This window comes from Anser cygnoides, chromosome W (genome assembly GCF_040182565.1).
Source record: "Anser cygnoides isolate HZ-2024a breed goose chromosome W, Taihu_goose_T2T_genome, whole genome shotgun sequence".
In the NCBI taxonomy this organism is placed as follows: domain Eukaryota; kingdom Metazoa; phylum Chordata; class Aves; order Anseriformes; family Anatidae; genus Anser; species Anser cygnoides.
Window position 1 is genome coordinate 4,711,809 of NC_089911.1, and position 15,297 is coordinate 4,727,105.

The window sequence follows — 15,297 nt, forward strand, 5'->3', positions numbered from 1 at the left end:
CCATCCCCCGGTCCCAAGAAGCGCCCCTATTAGGGCCGAAAAATTCCCGCCAGTTCTGTCCCTTTAAGAGCCTCGCCCCGCCCCTCCATTCCCATTGGCTACTCTCGCCATAAATCTGCATAGCCACGCCCCCTCTCCCTTTATCGCCCCGCCCCTCGTTCTCCCGTTGGCGAGTATCGCCCGAAATCTGCATAGCCACGCCGCCATCTGGTGCCCCCACTTAACGCCCCGCCCCTCGTTCTCCCGTTGGCTGCTCTCACCCTAAATTTGCATAGCCACGCCCCCTGCCTCCCGCCCCTCTCCCCCTTGCGGCCGCTCTGCCCTTATAAGGCGAGGCCACGCCCCCTGGCTGCCGTAAAGCGCGGCGGGGGCGCGCCGGCGCGGGATTTTTGGCGCGGCCATGGAGGAGCCGGGGCTGGAACCGGGGCCGGGAACGGGACCGGGGCCGGGAACGGCCGAGGCGGTGCTGCGGGAGCTGGCGCTCTTCGAGCTGCGCTGCGACGGGGAGGACGTGGCCGAGAAGCGTAAGGGCCGGGGGAAGGGGGCGCGGGGCGGGTGTGAGGGGATTTTGGGGCCGTTTCAGGGGGTTTTGGGGTCCCAGGGGCGCGCTTAGGGTGATTTGGGGTGATTCAGGGAGGTTTTGGGGTCACAGGGGGAGGGCTTTGGGGCGACTTAAGGGCGCTTCTGTGTCACAGAGAGGGATTTGGGGCGATTTGAGGAGGGGTTGGGGTGATTTGGAGTGGGTATGGGGTTCCAGGCAGGTGTTTGGGGTGACTGGGGGGGGTCGGGGTCGCAGGAAGGTGTTTGGGGCATTTGGGGGTGAGTTAGGTCGGTTTGGGGTGGCTTTGGGGTCACAGGAAGGGGTTTGGGGCAATTTGGGCGGGTTCAGCATCACAGGGAGAGATTTGGGGTGATTTGAAGGGAGTTTGGGGTGACTTGGGGTGGGCTTGAAGTGATTTGGGAGGGTTTCGGGGTTGCAGGCAGGTGTTTGGGGTAATTTGAGGGGGAGTCGAGCCAGTTTGGGGTGGCTTTGGGGTCGCAGGAAGGCGTTTGGGGTGATCTGGGGGGCTTCTAGGGTCATAGGAAAAGGGTTTGGGGCAATTTGGGGCAGGTTTGTGGGGATTCTGGTGTCTCAGGCAGGTGTTTGGGGCAATTCAGGGGGCTTTCGGGGGCACAGAGTAGTGTTTGGGGCAATTCGTGTTTTTTGGGGGGTCACAGGCAGGTGTTCGGGGCAATTCAGGGGCTTTCAGGGTCCCAGGGAGGTGTTTCGGAGGGATTTGGGCAGTCCAAGGGGTCACAGAGGGTGTCTGGGGGGGAGTTTGGGCTCACAGGGGGCAGCTTAGGGTCACGGGGGGGTGTTTGGGGCCACAGAGGAGCCTTTTGGGGGGAATTCAGGCGATTTTGGGGCTGTCGGAGAGGCATTTGGGGTGGTATCGCCTACCGCAGGGAAAACATTTAGGGAACACAGCGGGGGGGGGGGTGTGCTTTGTGGCTCTGCGGGGGTGACACCTGGCAGGGCTGCTCTCACCCCACCCCCCCCCCCCCCCCCCGAGGCTTTTGGGGTCTCGTGGGACCCCAAATCCCCCCCATTCCCCCCCCCCCCCAGTGCTGGAGCTGAGCCTGACGCACCGGCTGGGCCCCGTGCCGCTGGCCAACGAGCTGCTGGCCTTCGTCACCAGCAAGGACCTCGACCCCCAGCTCACCCTCGACAGCCTCGCCGCCTTCGAGCACGAGGTGGGGACCCCAAAAAGACCTCGAAAAGACCCCAAAAAGACGGCAGAAGGGGGCCACGCGCGCCCACCCCTCTTTTTTTCCCCCAGGTCCTCGCCAAGAGGGGCAGCAGAGCCTCCCGGAGGCCGAGCAGCCGCCATGGCGGCCTCCGCGACGTCCACTCCTTGCAGGAGCTGTATCGTTTTGGGGGGAAATCATGGGGAGAAAGCAAAACTTATTTTAAAAAATGAAAGAATTGGGCTGCTTTGGGTAAAAATATTTTAAAGTTACAATGTAAAAATGAAAAACGTGGAGGGTTTTGGGGGGAGACTCCGAAGCAAAGCCTTGTTAGTGCTAAATATTGACGGGGAGGGCTTTGGGGTGGGGTTGGGGGCGCCCTAAAAGAAAAACCCCACAAAACTTGGGGATTTTGGGGCGGTTGCGAGGCGTTTCTACTCCTTAACGAGGTGCCAGGCTGGACGAGGAGGAAGAGGAGGAGGAGGAGCTGCTGGACGCCTACACCACGCCGTCCAAGGCGCGACCCAAACCCCCCCCATTTTGACCCCAAATCCTCCCTATTCCCCCCCCCCCCCTTCCCCCCCCAAACCCCCCAGTGACCCCAAACCTCCTTTTTTCCCCACAGACCACCCAAAAACGCCCCGGCGGCCCCCCCGACACCCCCCGCCCCAAGCGGCCCCCCTCGTCCCGCAGCCCCTACGCGCTGTTCTCCCCCTCCAGCCTCTCCCCCAGGTAAAACCTCCCTCCCCACTTCCCCTTTCCCCCTCCCCTTTATTACCTTTTTAACCTTTTTTCCCGTTTTTCCCCCCAATTTAGCGCCACCCCCCCCGAGCGATACGCTGCGCGGGGGGGCCGGGGCGAGGTGGTCGCCTCCTTCGGCGTCCCCCAGACCCTTTTTGGGGGCTCCGGGGGCTGCGCCCCCAAACTCTTCACCGCCCCCGACGACTCCCTGACCAAATCCTACAAATTCATGTTCCAAAAACCCCTCGACGTCCGCGAAGGTGAGGCTGGGGGGGCCCGCGGGGGGTCACCCCCTCGTTTTGGGGCATTTTAGGGTTTTTTTTTTTAGGGGCGTTGATATTTTTCCCCCCCCTCTCAGTGCTTTGCTGGCGGATCGAGGAGCTCGGCGCCGCACTCAGGACCCACCACGGCCTCGAGGACTTCGCCTCGGCGCTCCTCCCGGCCCAGGCAAGCTCTTTCGGGTCCCAAATCCCTCTGTTAAAATTGACGTTTTTAACTTTTTTTCCCTTTTTTTTTGGGGTGTTTTTGCAGGAACCCGTGACGGTGCTGGGCCAAATCGCCTGCGACAGCAACGGGAAGCTCAACGCCAAGTCGGCCGTGCTGGAGGGCGACCGGCAGCGCTCCGCGGGCGCCCGCGTCCCCCTCGACCTCTCCGAGCTCCCCGAATTCTCCCTCTTCCCTGGCCAGGTCGGGTTTCCCCCCCCCTAAAAGCACCTAAATTTGGGGTTTGGGGTTTTTTTTCCCCCTTTTTTTATTGATTTTTTTTTTTCCCCCCTAGGTCGTGGCCGTGGAGGGGATCAACAGCACCGGGAAGAAGTTGGTGGTGTCCAGGCTCTACGAGGTGAGCGGGGTTTGGGGTGGGAAAAGGGTGGGGTTGGGGCTGGTTTGGGGTTGGGGGTGCCCTGGTTTGGGGTTGGAGGGGTTTTGGGGTCCCAGTTTTGGCTGAGGGGATTTTGGGGGGGGGGGTCCCAATTTTGATTGGGGTTGGAGTCCTGGTTTTGGGGGATTTGGGGGGCGGGGGGTCTGTTTTTTGGGGGGATTTGGGGGGGCGGTCTGTTTTTTGGGGGGACTGGGGGGGGGTCTGTTTTTTTTGGGGTGGGGGACAACCTGATTTTGTCCCGGTCTTCAGGTGCCTGGTTTTAGCTGGGGGGTTTTGGGGTGCCTGTTTTGGGGATGTTTCGGGGGGTTGAGGGGGGGGCAGTTTTGACCAGGGAGACTCGGGGGGGGGGGGGGGGGGGGAGAGGGCATTTTAGGGGATTTGGGGGGTCCCTATTTGGGGGGGGAAGTGGGGGGCTGGTTTTAGGATATTTTGGGGGAACCAACTTTGCCCGGGAGGGTTTTTGGGGGGGGAGGGGGGGGGGCTGGTTTTCTTTTGTTCTGGGTTCGGGTCCACTTTTGGGGCTTCGTTTCTTCTGGGGGGGGGCCGTTTCACCCCATTTTGGGGCCGTTTCACCCCATTTTGGGGCCGTTTCACCCCATTTTGGGGCCCTTTCTTCCCTCCGCAGCCCCAGCCCCTTCCCTTCCCCTCCCCTCCGCCGCCAGCCACAGGTGAGCCCCCAGCGCCTCCCCCCCAACCTAACGGGACCGGGGAGGGGATTTCGGGGTGCTGGGGGGTCCCCAAGACCCCCCCCAACCCCCCCCCCGACCCCCCAGGGGCCGAGCAGCGGGCGGTGCTGGTGGCCTGCGGGCCCTACGCCACCTCCGACAGCGTCGCCTTCGACCCCCTCTCCGACCTCCTGGACGTCATCGCCCGCGACCGCCCCGACGTCTGCGTCCTGGTGAGGGTCCGCGGGGTGCCCCCCCCTGAAAATTTCCCCCAAACTCCCTAAATTTTCCTTAAATCCCCCCAAAATTCTCTTAGGACCCCCCCCCGGAATTCCTGCAGACCTCCCCCCTCCCCGTTTTTGAGCCAAAACTTCCCGCTTACGGCGCGGAACCGCCTTAAAATTGACCCCAAACCCACTTAAAATGACGGAAGTTTTGTGGGGTTGCTAAGGGGAGAGCCTCTTTTTGGGGGGAAAAACCCCAAAAAGCCTCTTTTTCATCCCAAAACAACAAAAAAAAAAAACAGTTTTTAAGAGCCAACGGTGCTTTTGGAGCCCCCCAGGAGTTAAATCTGCAGCGAGGTTCGCCCCGATGGCTTCAGGGGGATAAAATCTTAATTTATTGACCGAAAATCATCAAAATACCTCTTTTTGGGCAGTTTTTGGGCCGGCCTGCCCCCGTTTTCCTCTGATTTGTCCCCATTTCTTCGCAGTTCGGGCCGTTCGTTGACGCCAAGCACGAGCAGGTGGAGGTGAGTCCGAGGGGGGGGGGGGGGGGGGGGGGGGGGGCGAATCTGTGGGTTCTGGGGCCCCCCTCGTGGCCTTGACCCTACAAAAATGGCGGTTTTCACCCCAAATCCTCCCTATCCCAGTGGATTTGGGGCAGATTGGGGTCGCGAGCCCCCAAAATGAGTCAGAACCCGGCGTTTTTATCATTTTGGCCGTTTCATCTCCTTTTGGGGAGGCCGGGGGGCGCCCTAAAAGCGGGAGGAAACGAGGAATCCCCCCAAACCCCTTGTTTTGTCCCAAACCCCCTCGTTTTCCCCAAAATCCCCTCGTTTTCCCCCAGAACTGCCAGCTCCCCGCCTCCTTCAGCGACGTTTTCAAGCTCTGCCTCAAGATGATCCTAGAAGGGACCCGAAGGTAGGGGCCACGGCTTCCCCTTCCCCAAAATCCCAAAATTCCAAAAAATCTCCCTTTTTCCCCCATCCCCTAAACCCCAGTTATTTCCTCCCCGTCCCCTAAATATCCCTTTTTCTTCCCATTTCCTAAACCCCTGTTTTTATCTCACATTCCCCTGAACCCCATTTTTTACCTCCCTTTTCTCTAAGCCCCAGTTCTAAACCCCAATTTCTTTCTCCCCGTCCCCTAAACCCCAATTTTTTTTCCTCCCTGACCCTAAATCCCGTTTTTTCGCCCCGTTGGCAGCGCCGCCCCGCACCTGGTGCTGGTGCCCTCGCCCCGGGATGTGCACCACGACTGCGTTTACCCGCAGCCGCCCTTCCCCTGCCCCGAGCTGCCCAAGGAGGACAGAGCGGTAACGGACCCGATAACGCCCCATTTCACCCCAAAATCCCAGCCCCCTTCTTTTGGGGCTTTTTTTTCTGCCTCCTTTTCCAATTGGAGGCGGTTTTGGGGTGGCTGTGGGGAGCTCTGTGTGATTGGGGCGGGTTTGGGGCATTTTAGGGTCATTTTTGGGTTTGGGGCGCTAGGGGGCGGTTCTGGGGCGGCTTTGGGGCAGTTATAGGAAGGATTGGGGCATTTTGGGGTGTTCTGGGGTGGATTTAGGGCTTTTTGGGGCAGGTTTGGGGCCTGGATTTAAGGAAAGCCAAGCGCGTTTTGGGGCAGATTTGGGGTTTTTAGGTCCCACTTTGCAGTATTTAAGGAAAACCGAGTGCGTTTTGGGGCAGATTTGGGGTTTCTAGGTCCCACTTTGCAGTATTTAAGGAAAACTGAGTGCGTTTTGGGGCAGATTTGGGGTTTTTAGGTCCCACTTTGCAGTATTTAAGGAAAACCAAGCGCCTTTTGGGGCAGATTTGCGACTTTTCGCGCCCCTGAGCCCGTTTGGGTTTAGGATTTGGGGCCATTTAGGGGCATTTGGGGTCCGTTTGCCCCCCTCTCCCCACAGCGCGTGCTCTTCGTCTCGGACCCCTGCACCCTGGACATCGATGGCACTGTCTTCGGCCTCACCTCCACCGACCTCCTCTTCCACATGGGCGCCGAGGAGATCAGGTGGGAAGGATCCGGCCCCGAATGCTCCCCGTGACCCCGTTAATTAGGGCTGGCCCCCTAATTAAGAGGCCGGGATCCTAATTAACCCCGCAGCTCGTCGGGGAGCTCGGACCGGTTCACGCGGATCCTGCGCCACGTCCTGACGCAGCGGAGGTGAGTGCCTGGCGCCGCTTTGGGGTGGAAAGGGGGAAATCCCACAGCGCCTCGGCGCTTCATCTGTCCCACGGTTGCCTTTTTTTGGGGTTTGCTGGCCCTGGAGGTACGGGATTTGGGGGGTTTGGGGGGTTTTAGCCCTCCAGAGGGGCACACGTCAGGCCGATAGATGATTGCCACTCTCAGCCTGAAGCAAATCGCTCCCAAAATCCCCCTTTTGGCCCCAAATCCTCCCTTTGGGTGCCCCAACCTTCCCTCTTGGCCCCCCCAAATCCCCCTTTCCACCCCTAATACCTCATTTGGGTCCACCAAATCTCCTATTTGCCCCCAAGATCCCCCTCTTGTTGCCCCCAAATCCCCCTTGGGGCATCCCAAAATCCCCCTTTGGGCCCCCTAAACCCTTCTTTCCACCCCTAAATCCCCTTTAGGCCCCCAAAGCCCATTTTCTGCCCCTAAAACTCCCCTTTGGGGGCCCCAAATCCCCTTTCTGCCCCCAATTCCCCCTTTTCCATCCCTCCCACCCCCCTCCGAACCCCCAAAATCCCCCTTTTCCTCCCCAAAACCTCCCCCCCCAGCTACTACCCCCTGTACCCGCCTTCGGAGGAGCTCAACGTGGACTACGAGAGCTTCGCGCGCTTCGCCTGGCTGCCCGCCACCCCGCACGTCCTCGTCACGCCCTCGGAGCTGCGCTACTTCGTTAAGGTTGGCCCCCGGGATCGATCGGTCGCCGACAGGAATCGATTGATCGCTCTGACAGGGATCGCCGATAAAAAGCGATCGATCCTTAAAGAGCGAGAACGCAGCGGCCTCCTCGAGCGCGCTTTAACACTGCCCGAAACTGCTGCGGGGTTTGCAAGCCCCCGGTCGATCCCACAAGGTCTCCAAATCGCTGTGGGGTTTACAAGCCCCCAGTCGATCCCACAAGATCCCAAATCAGTTCCACTTTGCAGGTTTTACAAGATCCCCAAGCGATCCCAAACCTCTGCGGGTTTTACAAGCTCTTAATTGATTCCCCAAACCCCCAATTGATCCCACAAACCCCCCATCGACCCCACAACATCCCCAGTTGATCCCAAATCACTGCAGGTTTTACAAGTCCCCGGTCGATCCCACCAGATTCCTGTTTGATCCCAAACCGCTGGAGATTTTACAAGCCCCTCGTTGATCCTGCAAGCCCCCATTTGATCCCACGAGATCCCCAATCGATCCCAAATCCCTGGGGGGTTTACGAGCTCCGGTCGATCCCTCAAGATTCCCAATCGCTGCAGGTTTTACAAGCTCCCAGTAGATCCCACAAGATCCCCGTTTGATCCTAAAGTGCTGGGGGGGTTACAAGCTTCTGATTGATCCCCTAAGCCCCCTGTCAATCCCACAAGCACCCATTCGATCTCACAAGATCCCCAATCGATCCCAAATCTCTGGGGTTTACGAGCCCCCAGTCGATCCCACCAGATCCCCAGTAGATCCCCAATCTTCTGCCGGTTTTACAAGCCCCCATCGCTCCCCTAAGCCCCTCAACGATCTACAAGCCCCCATTTGATCCCACGAGATCCCCAGTCGATCCTAAATCCCTGTGGGGTTTACGATCCCTCCCCATCCCCAGTCGATCCCCAATCTTCTGCCGGTTTTACAAGCCCCCATCATTCCACCAAGCCCCTCAACGATCCTACAAGCCCCCATTTGATCCCATGACATCCCCAGTCGATCCCAAATCCCTGTGGGGTTTACGATCCCACCAGATCCCCAGTCGATCCCCAATCTCTGCCCGTTTTACAAGCCCCCATCGCTCCCCCAAGCCCCTCAACGATCCTACAAGCCCCCAATCCCTCCGCCAACCCCCTAGTAGATCCCCCAAGATCCTGCTGGATCCCAGCCCACTCGATCCCCTCTCTCCCCCCCCCCCAGGACGTGCTGGGCTGCGTTTGCCTCAACCCCGGGCGGCTGACGAAGGGCCGGGTGGGCGGCACCTACGGGCGCCTCCTGCTGCGGCCCCGCGACCCCGAGCGCCGCAACCCCTGCGTCTCGGCCCAAATCGTCAAAATCTGACCCCAAAAAACCCACCCCCGGTCCCCCCATGGCCGGGATCTCCGCGGATCTCTTCGGATCGCCACGGAAAAATAAACGGCCGGGCCCGAACGGCGACGTTAATGAATTGCTAACGAGCAGAAGCAGGAGGGTTTCTTCTTGGGATTTTGACAGGTTTGGGGGTCGTCAGCCTCAGCTCCCCCCTCGTGGGACCCCGAGGTTAATTAATCACCGAGTAATTAATTTGCAGGCGCCCCCCAGGCGCACAAATCGCCGATTTCCAGAAGGGGCACGGTGTCAGGTTTGGCCCCGAGCCCTTTTTTTGCCGTTTTCTGCCTCAAATCCACAGCCGGGAAACCCCAAAAGTTTTAGGAAACAGCGTCAGTGCTAATTAATTTTCTACTGTTAATTACCTCGTTAGCACTGCCAGCACCTTGTGTGGGTTTTGGGGTGCTGCTCCTGTGCCTGTAATCCTGGAAATAAAGCAAAATTTGGGGGGAAAAACAGTGCAGGAGGCGATTTTAGTGCTTTTTGGTGCTGCCTCCCTGGGGGGTTTGGGGGTTTTTCCTTCTTTTTTCCTCTTTTTGTTTTTTTTTCCCTCAATTTTATCACGGTGTTTGACACCGCTCAGCCACCTCAATGGAGTCTTGGGTGCCTCTATCCCACCCCAAATCCACGTTTAGGGGAAAAACGGGGAAAAAAAGGGATTTAGGGTGGGAGCTCCCCTCGCCATTTCCATCCTGAGCACCAGGTGATGTGGGGCTGGGCCCCGAAATTTCTCTTTTTCACCCCAAATATCCACACAAAGCGTCTCGGCCCTGTTTCTGCTGCATTCCTGCTTCACTTCTTCCCCCGACCTGACAGATTTTAGGGTTTCTCACACCAAATAAAAGTGCTGTTTTCTCCAGCGTGGCTTTTTTTGGGATGTTTTCCCCCTTTTTGGGGCTCTTTCCCCCTTTTTTGGGAGGGTTTCTCTCCTTTTTGGGGCTCTTTCCCCCCTTTTTGGGATGGTTTTCCCCCTTTTTGGGGCTCTTTTCCCCTTTTTTGGGAGGGTTTCCCTCCTTTTTGGAGCTCTTTCCCCCCTTTTGGGGGGGTTTTCCTCCTTTCTGGGGCTCTTTCCCCCTTGTTGGGAGGGTTTCCCTCCTTTTTGGGGCTCTTTTCCCCTTTTTTGGGAGGGTTTCTCTCCTTTTTGGGGCTCTTTCCCCCCTTTTGGGGAGGGTTTTCCCCCTTTTTGGGGCTCTTTTCCCCTTTTTGGGATGGTTTCCCACATTTTTCGGGTGGGTTTCCCCCCTTTTTTTTTAGTGCCTGCAGGTGCTGCCCATGTTAAAAGGCCAAAAGTCAGAGCAGAGCCCCAATTCTGCCCCATTTTCAGCTTCACTCCTCCCCCAGCTCCACCCCCGCCTCAGTTTCCCTCATAAAAACACCATTTTCAGTTAAAACACCTGCAAAAGTGTTACTTTAACAAAAATCCTCATTTGGGGCAGATTGAGGCGGGGGGGGGGGGGGGGGCTCAATCACGGGTTTCCAACGATTTTTCCCCCCCAAAAAAATCCTCAGGGCCGGGCGAGGGGGTTGAGAGAAACTCTTGGGGAATGGGTTTTGGGGAATGGGTTTTTGGGACCGAACTCAAGGATTTTGGGGCCTCCCCTCGCGTGGAGGGGAAGAGGGAAGCGAGGCCTCCGGGGTGGGGCTTGGTCGCCTCGCTGCTCCTTCCTGCGCTGCCGGGCCCTGGTGCTGAGGTGGAAAAAGGGGGAAAAAAAAGGGGGGGGGGGAGGTAGCGTGTTTTTAAGGCTAAAAAGGGAGGTTTTGGGGTTCCCGCTGCGCAATCCTACTGAGGGTCGCCGGGAGAAGGAAACCGGCCGGTGGCGGGGCTCGTCGGGACCCCAAATCCTGCTCGGACCCCGGTCCCAAACCTGACTGAAATCGGGTTGAAATCAGATTGAAATCGGGTTTAAATCAGATTGAAATTTGGGGTGGGGGGGAGAAGGATTTTTAAACCCTAACCCCCCCCCCCAAAAAACCCAATTCCTGCCCCCCGTCACCGCTGCGCTTTGCCGCCCGGCTGCCAGGTTTCCGACCGCCCCCCCCTCCTTCGGAGCCCCCCGAAATAATGGGATTTGGGGTGTAAACGGGGGGTTTAATCCGGATTTAGGGGATTTAAAGGAGCGGGCGGTGGCGGGGCCGGCAGCGGGAGCCGCCCAACCCCGCTGCTTTTCCTGCTCTTTTACCACCCTTTTCTTCCCCCTTTTCACCTTTTGGGTTTTTTTCCCCCCTGCTGTGGGGTGAGTCCGGCGAAACCGAGGCTCCGCGACACCCCCGCCCCTTAAAATCCCCTTCCCGAGTGCTCCCCTTTCCCCAAAATTCCCCTTTCTCACCCCAAATCCTTCCCCGGGGGGGGCTTTATTCTGCGTCCTCCGGCCCCGAGCCTCCTCCGGGTGGATTTTCTCCCAAAAAAAGGCTCGAAAAGGGACGGGAGGGAGGCAGAGGCAGGGGGGAGCAGCTTTGTTTTCTGCTTTTTTCCCCCTTAAGGTGTCCCAGAGGATTCTGTTTATTTTTTTAAATTACCTTATTTTGTGTTTTTTTTTCTTTTTTTTGCAGGTTTTTCTCCGTGGAGGTGCCGGGATGGGAAATTCGCCGCTCCGGTAATCGCCAGCGAGCCTTCGCGTGACGGAGCGTAAGTCGCTAAAAACGGGGAAAAAAAAACAGAATTTTTAACCACTTTTTACCTCTTCTGCCCTGCCCAGCAACACCGCTGGCCAGGGGGAGCTGGAAAACATCGGGGAAAAGGGATTTGGAGGATTTTTGTTGTCCTAAAAACCCAAATTCTGTGTGGTTTTGTGTCCCACTGACCCTTTTTCCAGGAGGTGTTGGCCCTAAATGTAATTTTTTAAGGTCGTTTTTCCCCTTTTGACGGACACAAAGGGCGTTCACAGCGAGCTCTGGATGCTTTTGGGGGGGAAAAAGGGCAAAAAGAGCGATTTCTGCTCACAGGCACTGAATAGAAGCGGCCAGGCTTGAGGAAAACAAGGCAAAAATGTGTATTTTTGTTTTTGTCTGTTTGTTTTTTCTTTTTTCCCCCAACGATTTCAACACTTTTTGGCCAAGCTGCTGCCGCAGGCTGTCGTTAACGCTTTAATCCACCCGGGATTAACGAAGCCGGATCCTGCAGTGTCAGCCTTCAGGCGGGCTCCTGCCATCGTTTTGTGCTCTAAACAAGCACAAAATGCTGGGATTTTACCCCAAAACTCAACGCTCTTGAGTGTCTTCTGCTTTTATTTCGCTCGCTTCCTCCCCATTTCTCAAAACCTGTGCCTAGAACCGGCCGCATAACCTGGTGGGGTTGGATGAAGAGGAGTAAAACGGGAGGGGGGGGGGAAATCACAATTTCCTTCCCTTTTTCCTAAATCTGTGGGTTTTGTAGTTATTCTTTTATTAAGCGTGGGGCTGGGTGGCTGGAAGAGCGAAATACAGTGTTTGAAATTAAAAAAAATCTCCTCTTTTAGGCTAAAAAAGCCAAAGCAAAGCCCAAAAGCAACTCCCAGAGGGCTCACCCCCGTGGAATTAATTAATTGGGTCGTTTTGTTATCGATAATGTGGCTGATGAACTGAAATGGAGATGTGAGAGCACCTGGAATTAATTAATTACCTGGGCTTCGTTATCGGTAACATGGCTACCAGCTCCAGGTAGAGGAGCAGAGTGCCTGGAATTAATTAATTGGGTCATTCCATTATCGGTAATGGGACTGACAAACTAAAAGCACCTGGAATTAATTAATTACCTGGGTCATTTTGTTATTGATAACATGGCCAACCAACTAAAATGGAGAAGTGACATGGAATTAATTAATTACCTGGGTTGTTTCGTTATCAATAACATGGCCAACCAACTAAAATAGAGAAAGAGGACTTGGAATTAATTAATTACCTGGGTCTCTTCGTTATCAATAACATGGCCAACCAACTCAAATGGAGAATGGGCACCTGGAATTAATTAATTTTTGGGGTCATTTTATTATTGATAATGTGTCCAACCAATTAAAATAGAGAAGTGACATGGAATTAATTAACTACCTGGGTTCCTTCATTATCAATAACACAGCCAACCAACTAAAATAGAGAAAGAGCCCCTGGAATTAATTAATTACCTGTGTTGTTTTGTTATCGATAACATGGCCAACCAACTAAGTTAGAGAAACAGCACCTAGGGTTAATTAATTCTCCAGGCCATTTCATTATAACATGGCCAACCAACCTCAATGGAGAAGTGACAGGGAATTAATTAATTACCTGGGTCATTTTGTTATTGATAACATGGCATTAATTAATTCTCCAGGTTGTTTCGTTCTCGATAATGTGTCTGACCTACTAAAATGGAGAACAATCACCTGGAATTAATGAATTTTTGGGGTCATTTCATTATTGGTAACACATCCAACCAAGAGAAGTGGAGATGACCTGGAATTAATTAATCACCTGGGTCACTTTGTTACCAATAACATGGCCAACCAACTAAATTGGAGGAAGAGCACCTGGAATTAATTAATGTTTTGAGTTGTTTTGTTATCAATAACGCATCCAACCTACTAAAAGTGGAGAAGAGGAGATGACCTGGAATTAATTAATTACCTGGATCGCTTCATTATCAGTAACACGGCCAACCAACTCAACTGGAGAGCAAGCACCTGGAATTAATTAATGTTTTGGGTCATTTTGTTATCGATAAGGTGTCTGACCAACTAAAATGGAGAAAGAGCACCTGGAATTAATGATTTTTTTGGGTTGTTTCGTTATCGATAAGGTGTCTGACCAACTAAAATGGAGAAAGAGCACCTGGAATTAATGAGTTTTTTGGGTTGTTTCGTTATCTATAATGCGTCCGACCAACTAAAAGCCTAGAAGTCTCAATGACTGGCAATTAACTAATTACCCCCGCTGTTCCCTTCCCGCCCCAAGCCCCCGGCCATGTCCGCCAAGGCGCCGATCTACCTGAAGCGGGGCAGCCGCAAGGGGAAGCGCGCCAAGCTGCACGACGTGCTGTCCTGCGACATGATCAGCCCGCCGCTCGGCGACTTCCGCCACACCATCCACGTCGGCAGCGGCGGCGAGGGCGACACCTTCGGCGACGTCTCCTTCCTCCGCGGCAAATTCCACCTCCTGCCCCGCGCCGAGACCACCAGCGCCTCGTCCTTCCAATTTGCCAGGACTTCCACCCTCGGGGAGCGCCCGGCCTCGGAGACAGCCTCGCCGTTGCTCAAAAACGCCGTTTCTTTACCCGTTCTGGGCGCCCCGCAGGCGTTGACGCTGCCGGCGGCGCCGGCTCCTCCGAAACCGCCGCGGTTGCACCTCGATGAGCGGGTTGGCTTGGAGGAGGAAGAGGAGGAAGAGCGGGGCGCCGAGCCCTTCCTCCCGCACGCCGGCTCCCTCCTCTCCCTCCACGTCGACTTGGGGCCGTCCATCCTGGAGGACGTCCTGCAGGTGATGGAGAGGCATCAAGCGGAGGGATCGGTGCAGATCTTGACCTGAAAGCGAGCAAAAACGGGAAAAGGGAAAAAAAAAAACAACAAAAAAATGGCGAAAACCAGGTATTTTTCCATCATTTTTCCTTTTTCCCGTTGGCTCAAACTCAACCGTTGCCGACCCCGTGCATTTCGGGAGGGGTTTGGTGGAGGAATTGGTGAAATAACTCCCAACGCGTTGGCTTGATCAAGCAAAAACGCCGCAAATGGGGAAATTCGGCGGTTCTGTGGAAAAAAAAACACCCACCCCACCAGGCTTTGAGGGTGAGGGAGAAGAAGGAGAAGCTGAAAAACGCCGTTTTTGCAAGGAAAATCGTGCCCGGAGCGCGGGGTTGGAGTTGGAAAGGTGAAAATGAGACATGGAGGAGAGCGCAAGTGTTCTCAGGCTCCCCAAATCGCCAGAAACACCAATTCTGCTGATCTTGGGGCAAAATGGGCCACGGGGACTTCCGTTTTCCTTCGTGACCCAGGATCGAGGCGAAGAAAATCCCGCTGGGGCTTAAAAAACTTTGGGTTTTAATAAACTGCGTTGCTTTTAACCATTTTCAGCACTTTTTAGCCCAGAAGAAGGCTGCTGCGGAACCTCTCGGGGAGCTCCCTGACTTTTTTTTGGTGGTTTATCGTGTTTCCGTATGTTGTCGGCCGACCTTTGGATGGGTGAATTGTTAATTAATGAGGCATTCGTTAATTAACGAGGCATTAGAGTAATGAGCACTGTGCAGTCGTGTCCTGGCTCTCATTTACATGGCCCGTTTGCTTCTGGGGATGCTTACAGGGAAGGTTGCGGGCAAATGGCAAAATCTGGGGGTTAAACAGCAACTTTTGGGGTTAAATGACAAGATTTTGGGGTTAAATAGGAACTTTTGAGGTTAAATATCAGCGTTTTGAGGTTGAAAGGTAACTTGGGAGAGAATGGCAACATTTTGGGGGGCAAACAGCAACATTTTGGGGTTGAAAGCTAACTTGGGATTGAATGGCAACTTTTGGGGTCAAACGGCAAGATTTTGGGGTTAAAGAGCAACATTTAGGGGTTAAATGGCAATGTTTTGGGGTAAATGTCAAGATTTGGGGGTTAAAAGGCAACATTTTGCGGTTAATTGGCAAGATTTTGGGGTTAATCGGCAAGCTAACAGCCCTGCTTGGAGTAAGACGTGGTGAGGAGGAGGCAGCCTGCTCAATTTTATTTGTTTCATTTATTTGGGGCATCAACTGCTCCAATTTGGCCTTAATTGGGCCCCAAGCCCACCTTGTTTGATACATTTTTTTTGCTCCCGGGGATCACAGCACCCTTCTGAGCACATAATTTGGCTCACATAATTTTTTTCCCCTTTTTCCCCCCTCTTTTCGGTGTCTCATCT

At 55.1% G+C, this 15,297-nt stretch overlaps 2 protein-coding genes and 1 long non-coding RNA gene across 4 annotated transcripts; 2 read left to right on the top strand and 1 right to left on the bottom strand.

Moving 5' to 3' along the window:
• Positions 1–17: 17 nt before the first annotated feature.
• On the top strand, positions 18–9,330 carry LOC136788859 (DNA polymerase alpha subunit B-like). The gene is made up of 18 exons (XM_066987573.1): positions 18–524; positions 1,607–1,734; positions 1,821–1,906; positions 2,185–2,245; positions 2,354–2,460; positions 2,545–2,729; positions 2,828–2,916; positions 3,001–3,156; positions 3,248–3,310; positions 3,975–4,017; positions 4,123–4,247; positions 4,727–4,765; positions 5,083–5,156; positions 5,442–5,550; positions 6,142–6,245; positions 6,339–6,398; positions 6,974–7,100; positions 8,304–9,330. Exons 1-18 carry the CDS (start codon positions 401–403, stop codon positions 8,442–8,444), a joined length of 1,821 nt encoding a protein of 606 aa, XP_066843674.1. The 5' UTR covers positions 18–400; the 3' UTR covers positions 8,445–9,330.
• Positions 9,331–10,004: 674 nt separating this feature from the next.
• On the top strand, positions 10,005–14,660 carry LOC136786337 (cdc42 effector protein 2-like). Of its 2 annotated transcripts, none has more exons than XM_066987576.1 (3): positions 10,005–10,162; positions 11,022–11,097; positions 13,377–14,660. In XM_066987576.1, the coding sequence occupies exon 3, from the start codon at positions 13,386–13,388 to the stop codon at positions 13,944–13,946; it is 561 nt and encodes a 186-aa protein (XP_066843677.1). In that variant the 5' UTR covers positions 10,005–10,162; positions 11,022–11,097; positions 13,377–13,385; the 3' UTR covers positions 13,947–14,660. The 2 variants fall into 2 exon arrangements, with proteins under 2 accessions (XP_066843677.1, XP_066843678.1); XM_066987577.1 differs by lacking the exon at positions 10,005–10,162 and adding an exon at positions 10,518–10,705.
• LOC136788861 (uncharacterized) lies at positions 10,228–11,586 on the bottom strand. The gene is made up of 2 exons (XR_010827412.1): positions 10,799–11,586; positions 10,228–10,340 (listed from the first exon to the last, which is right to left on the bottom strand). It is a non-coding gene; the product is annotated as an uncharacterized lncRNA (long non-coding RNA).
• Positions 14,661–15,297: the final 637 nt, after the last annotated feature.

Excerpts from the sequence above, each read along its gene's own strand:
- LOC136788859 (XM_066987573.1), top strand. The coding sequence starts at position 401 with ATGGAGGAGCCGGGGCTGGAACCGGGGCCGGGAACGGGACCGGGGCCG. Across the intron at positions 525-1,606 it reads GGAGGACGTGGCCGAGAAGC|TGCTGGAGCTGAGCCTGACG; the intron begins GTAAGGGCCGGG and ends CCCCCCCCCCAG. Across the intron at positions 4,766-5,082 it reads CCAAGCACGAGCAGGTGGAG|AACTGCCAGCTCCCCGCCTC; the intron begins GTGAGTCCGAGG and ends GTTTTCCCCCAG.
- LOC136786337 (XM_066987576.1), top strand. The coding sequence starts at position 13,386 with ATGTCCGCCAAGGCGCCGATCTACCTGAAGCGGGGCAGCCGCAAGGGG.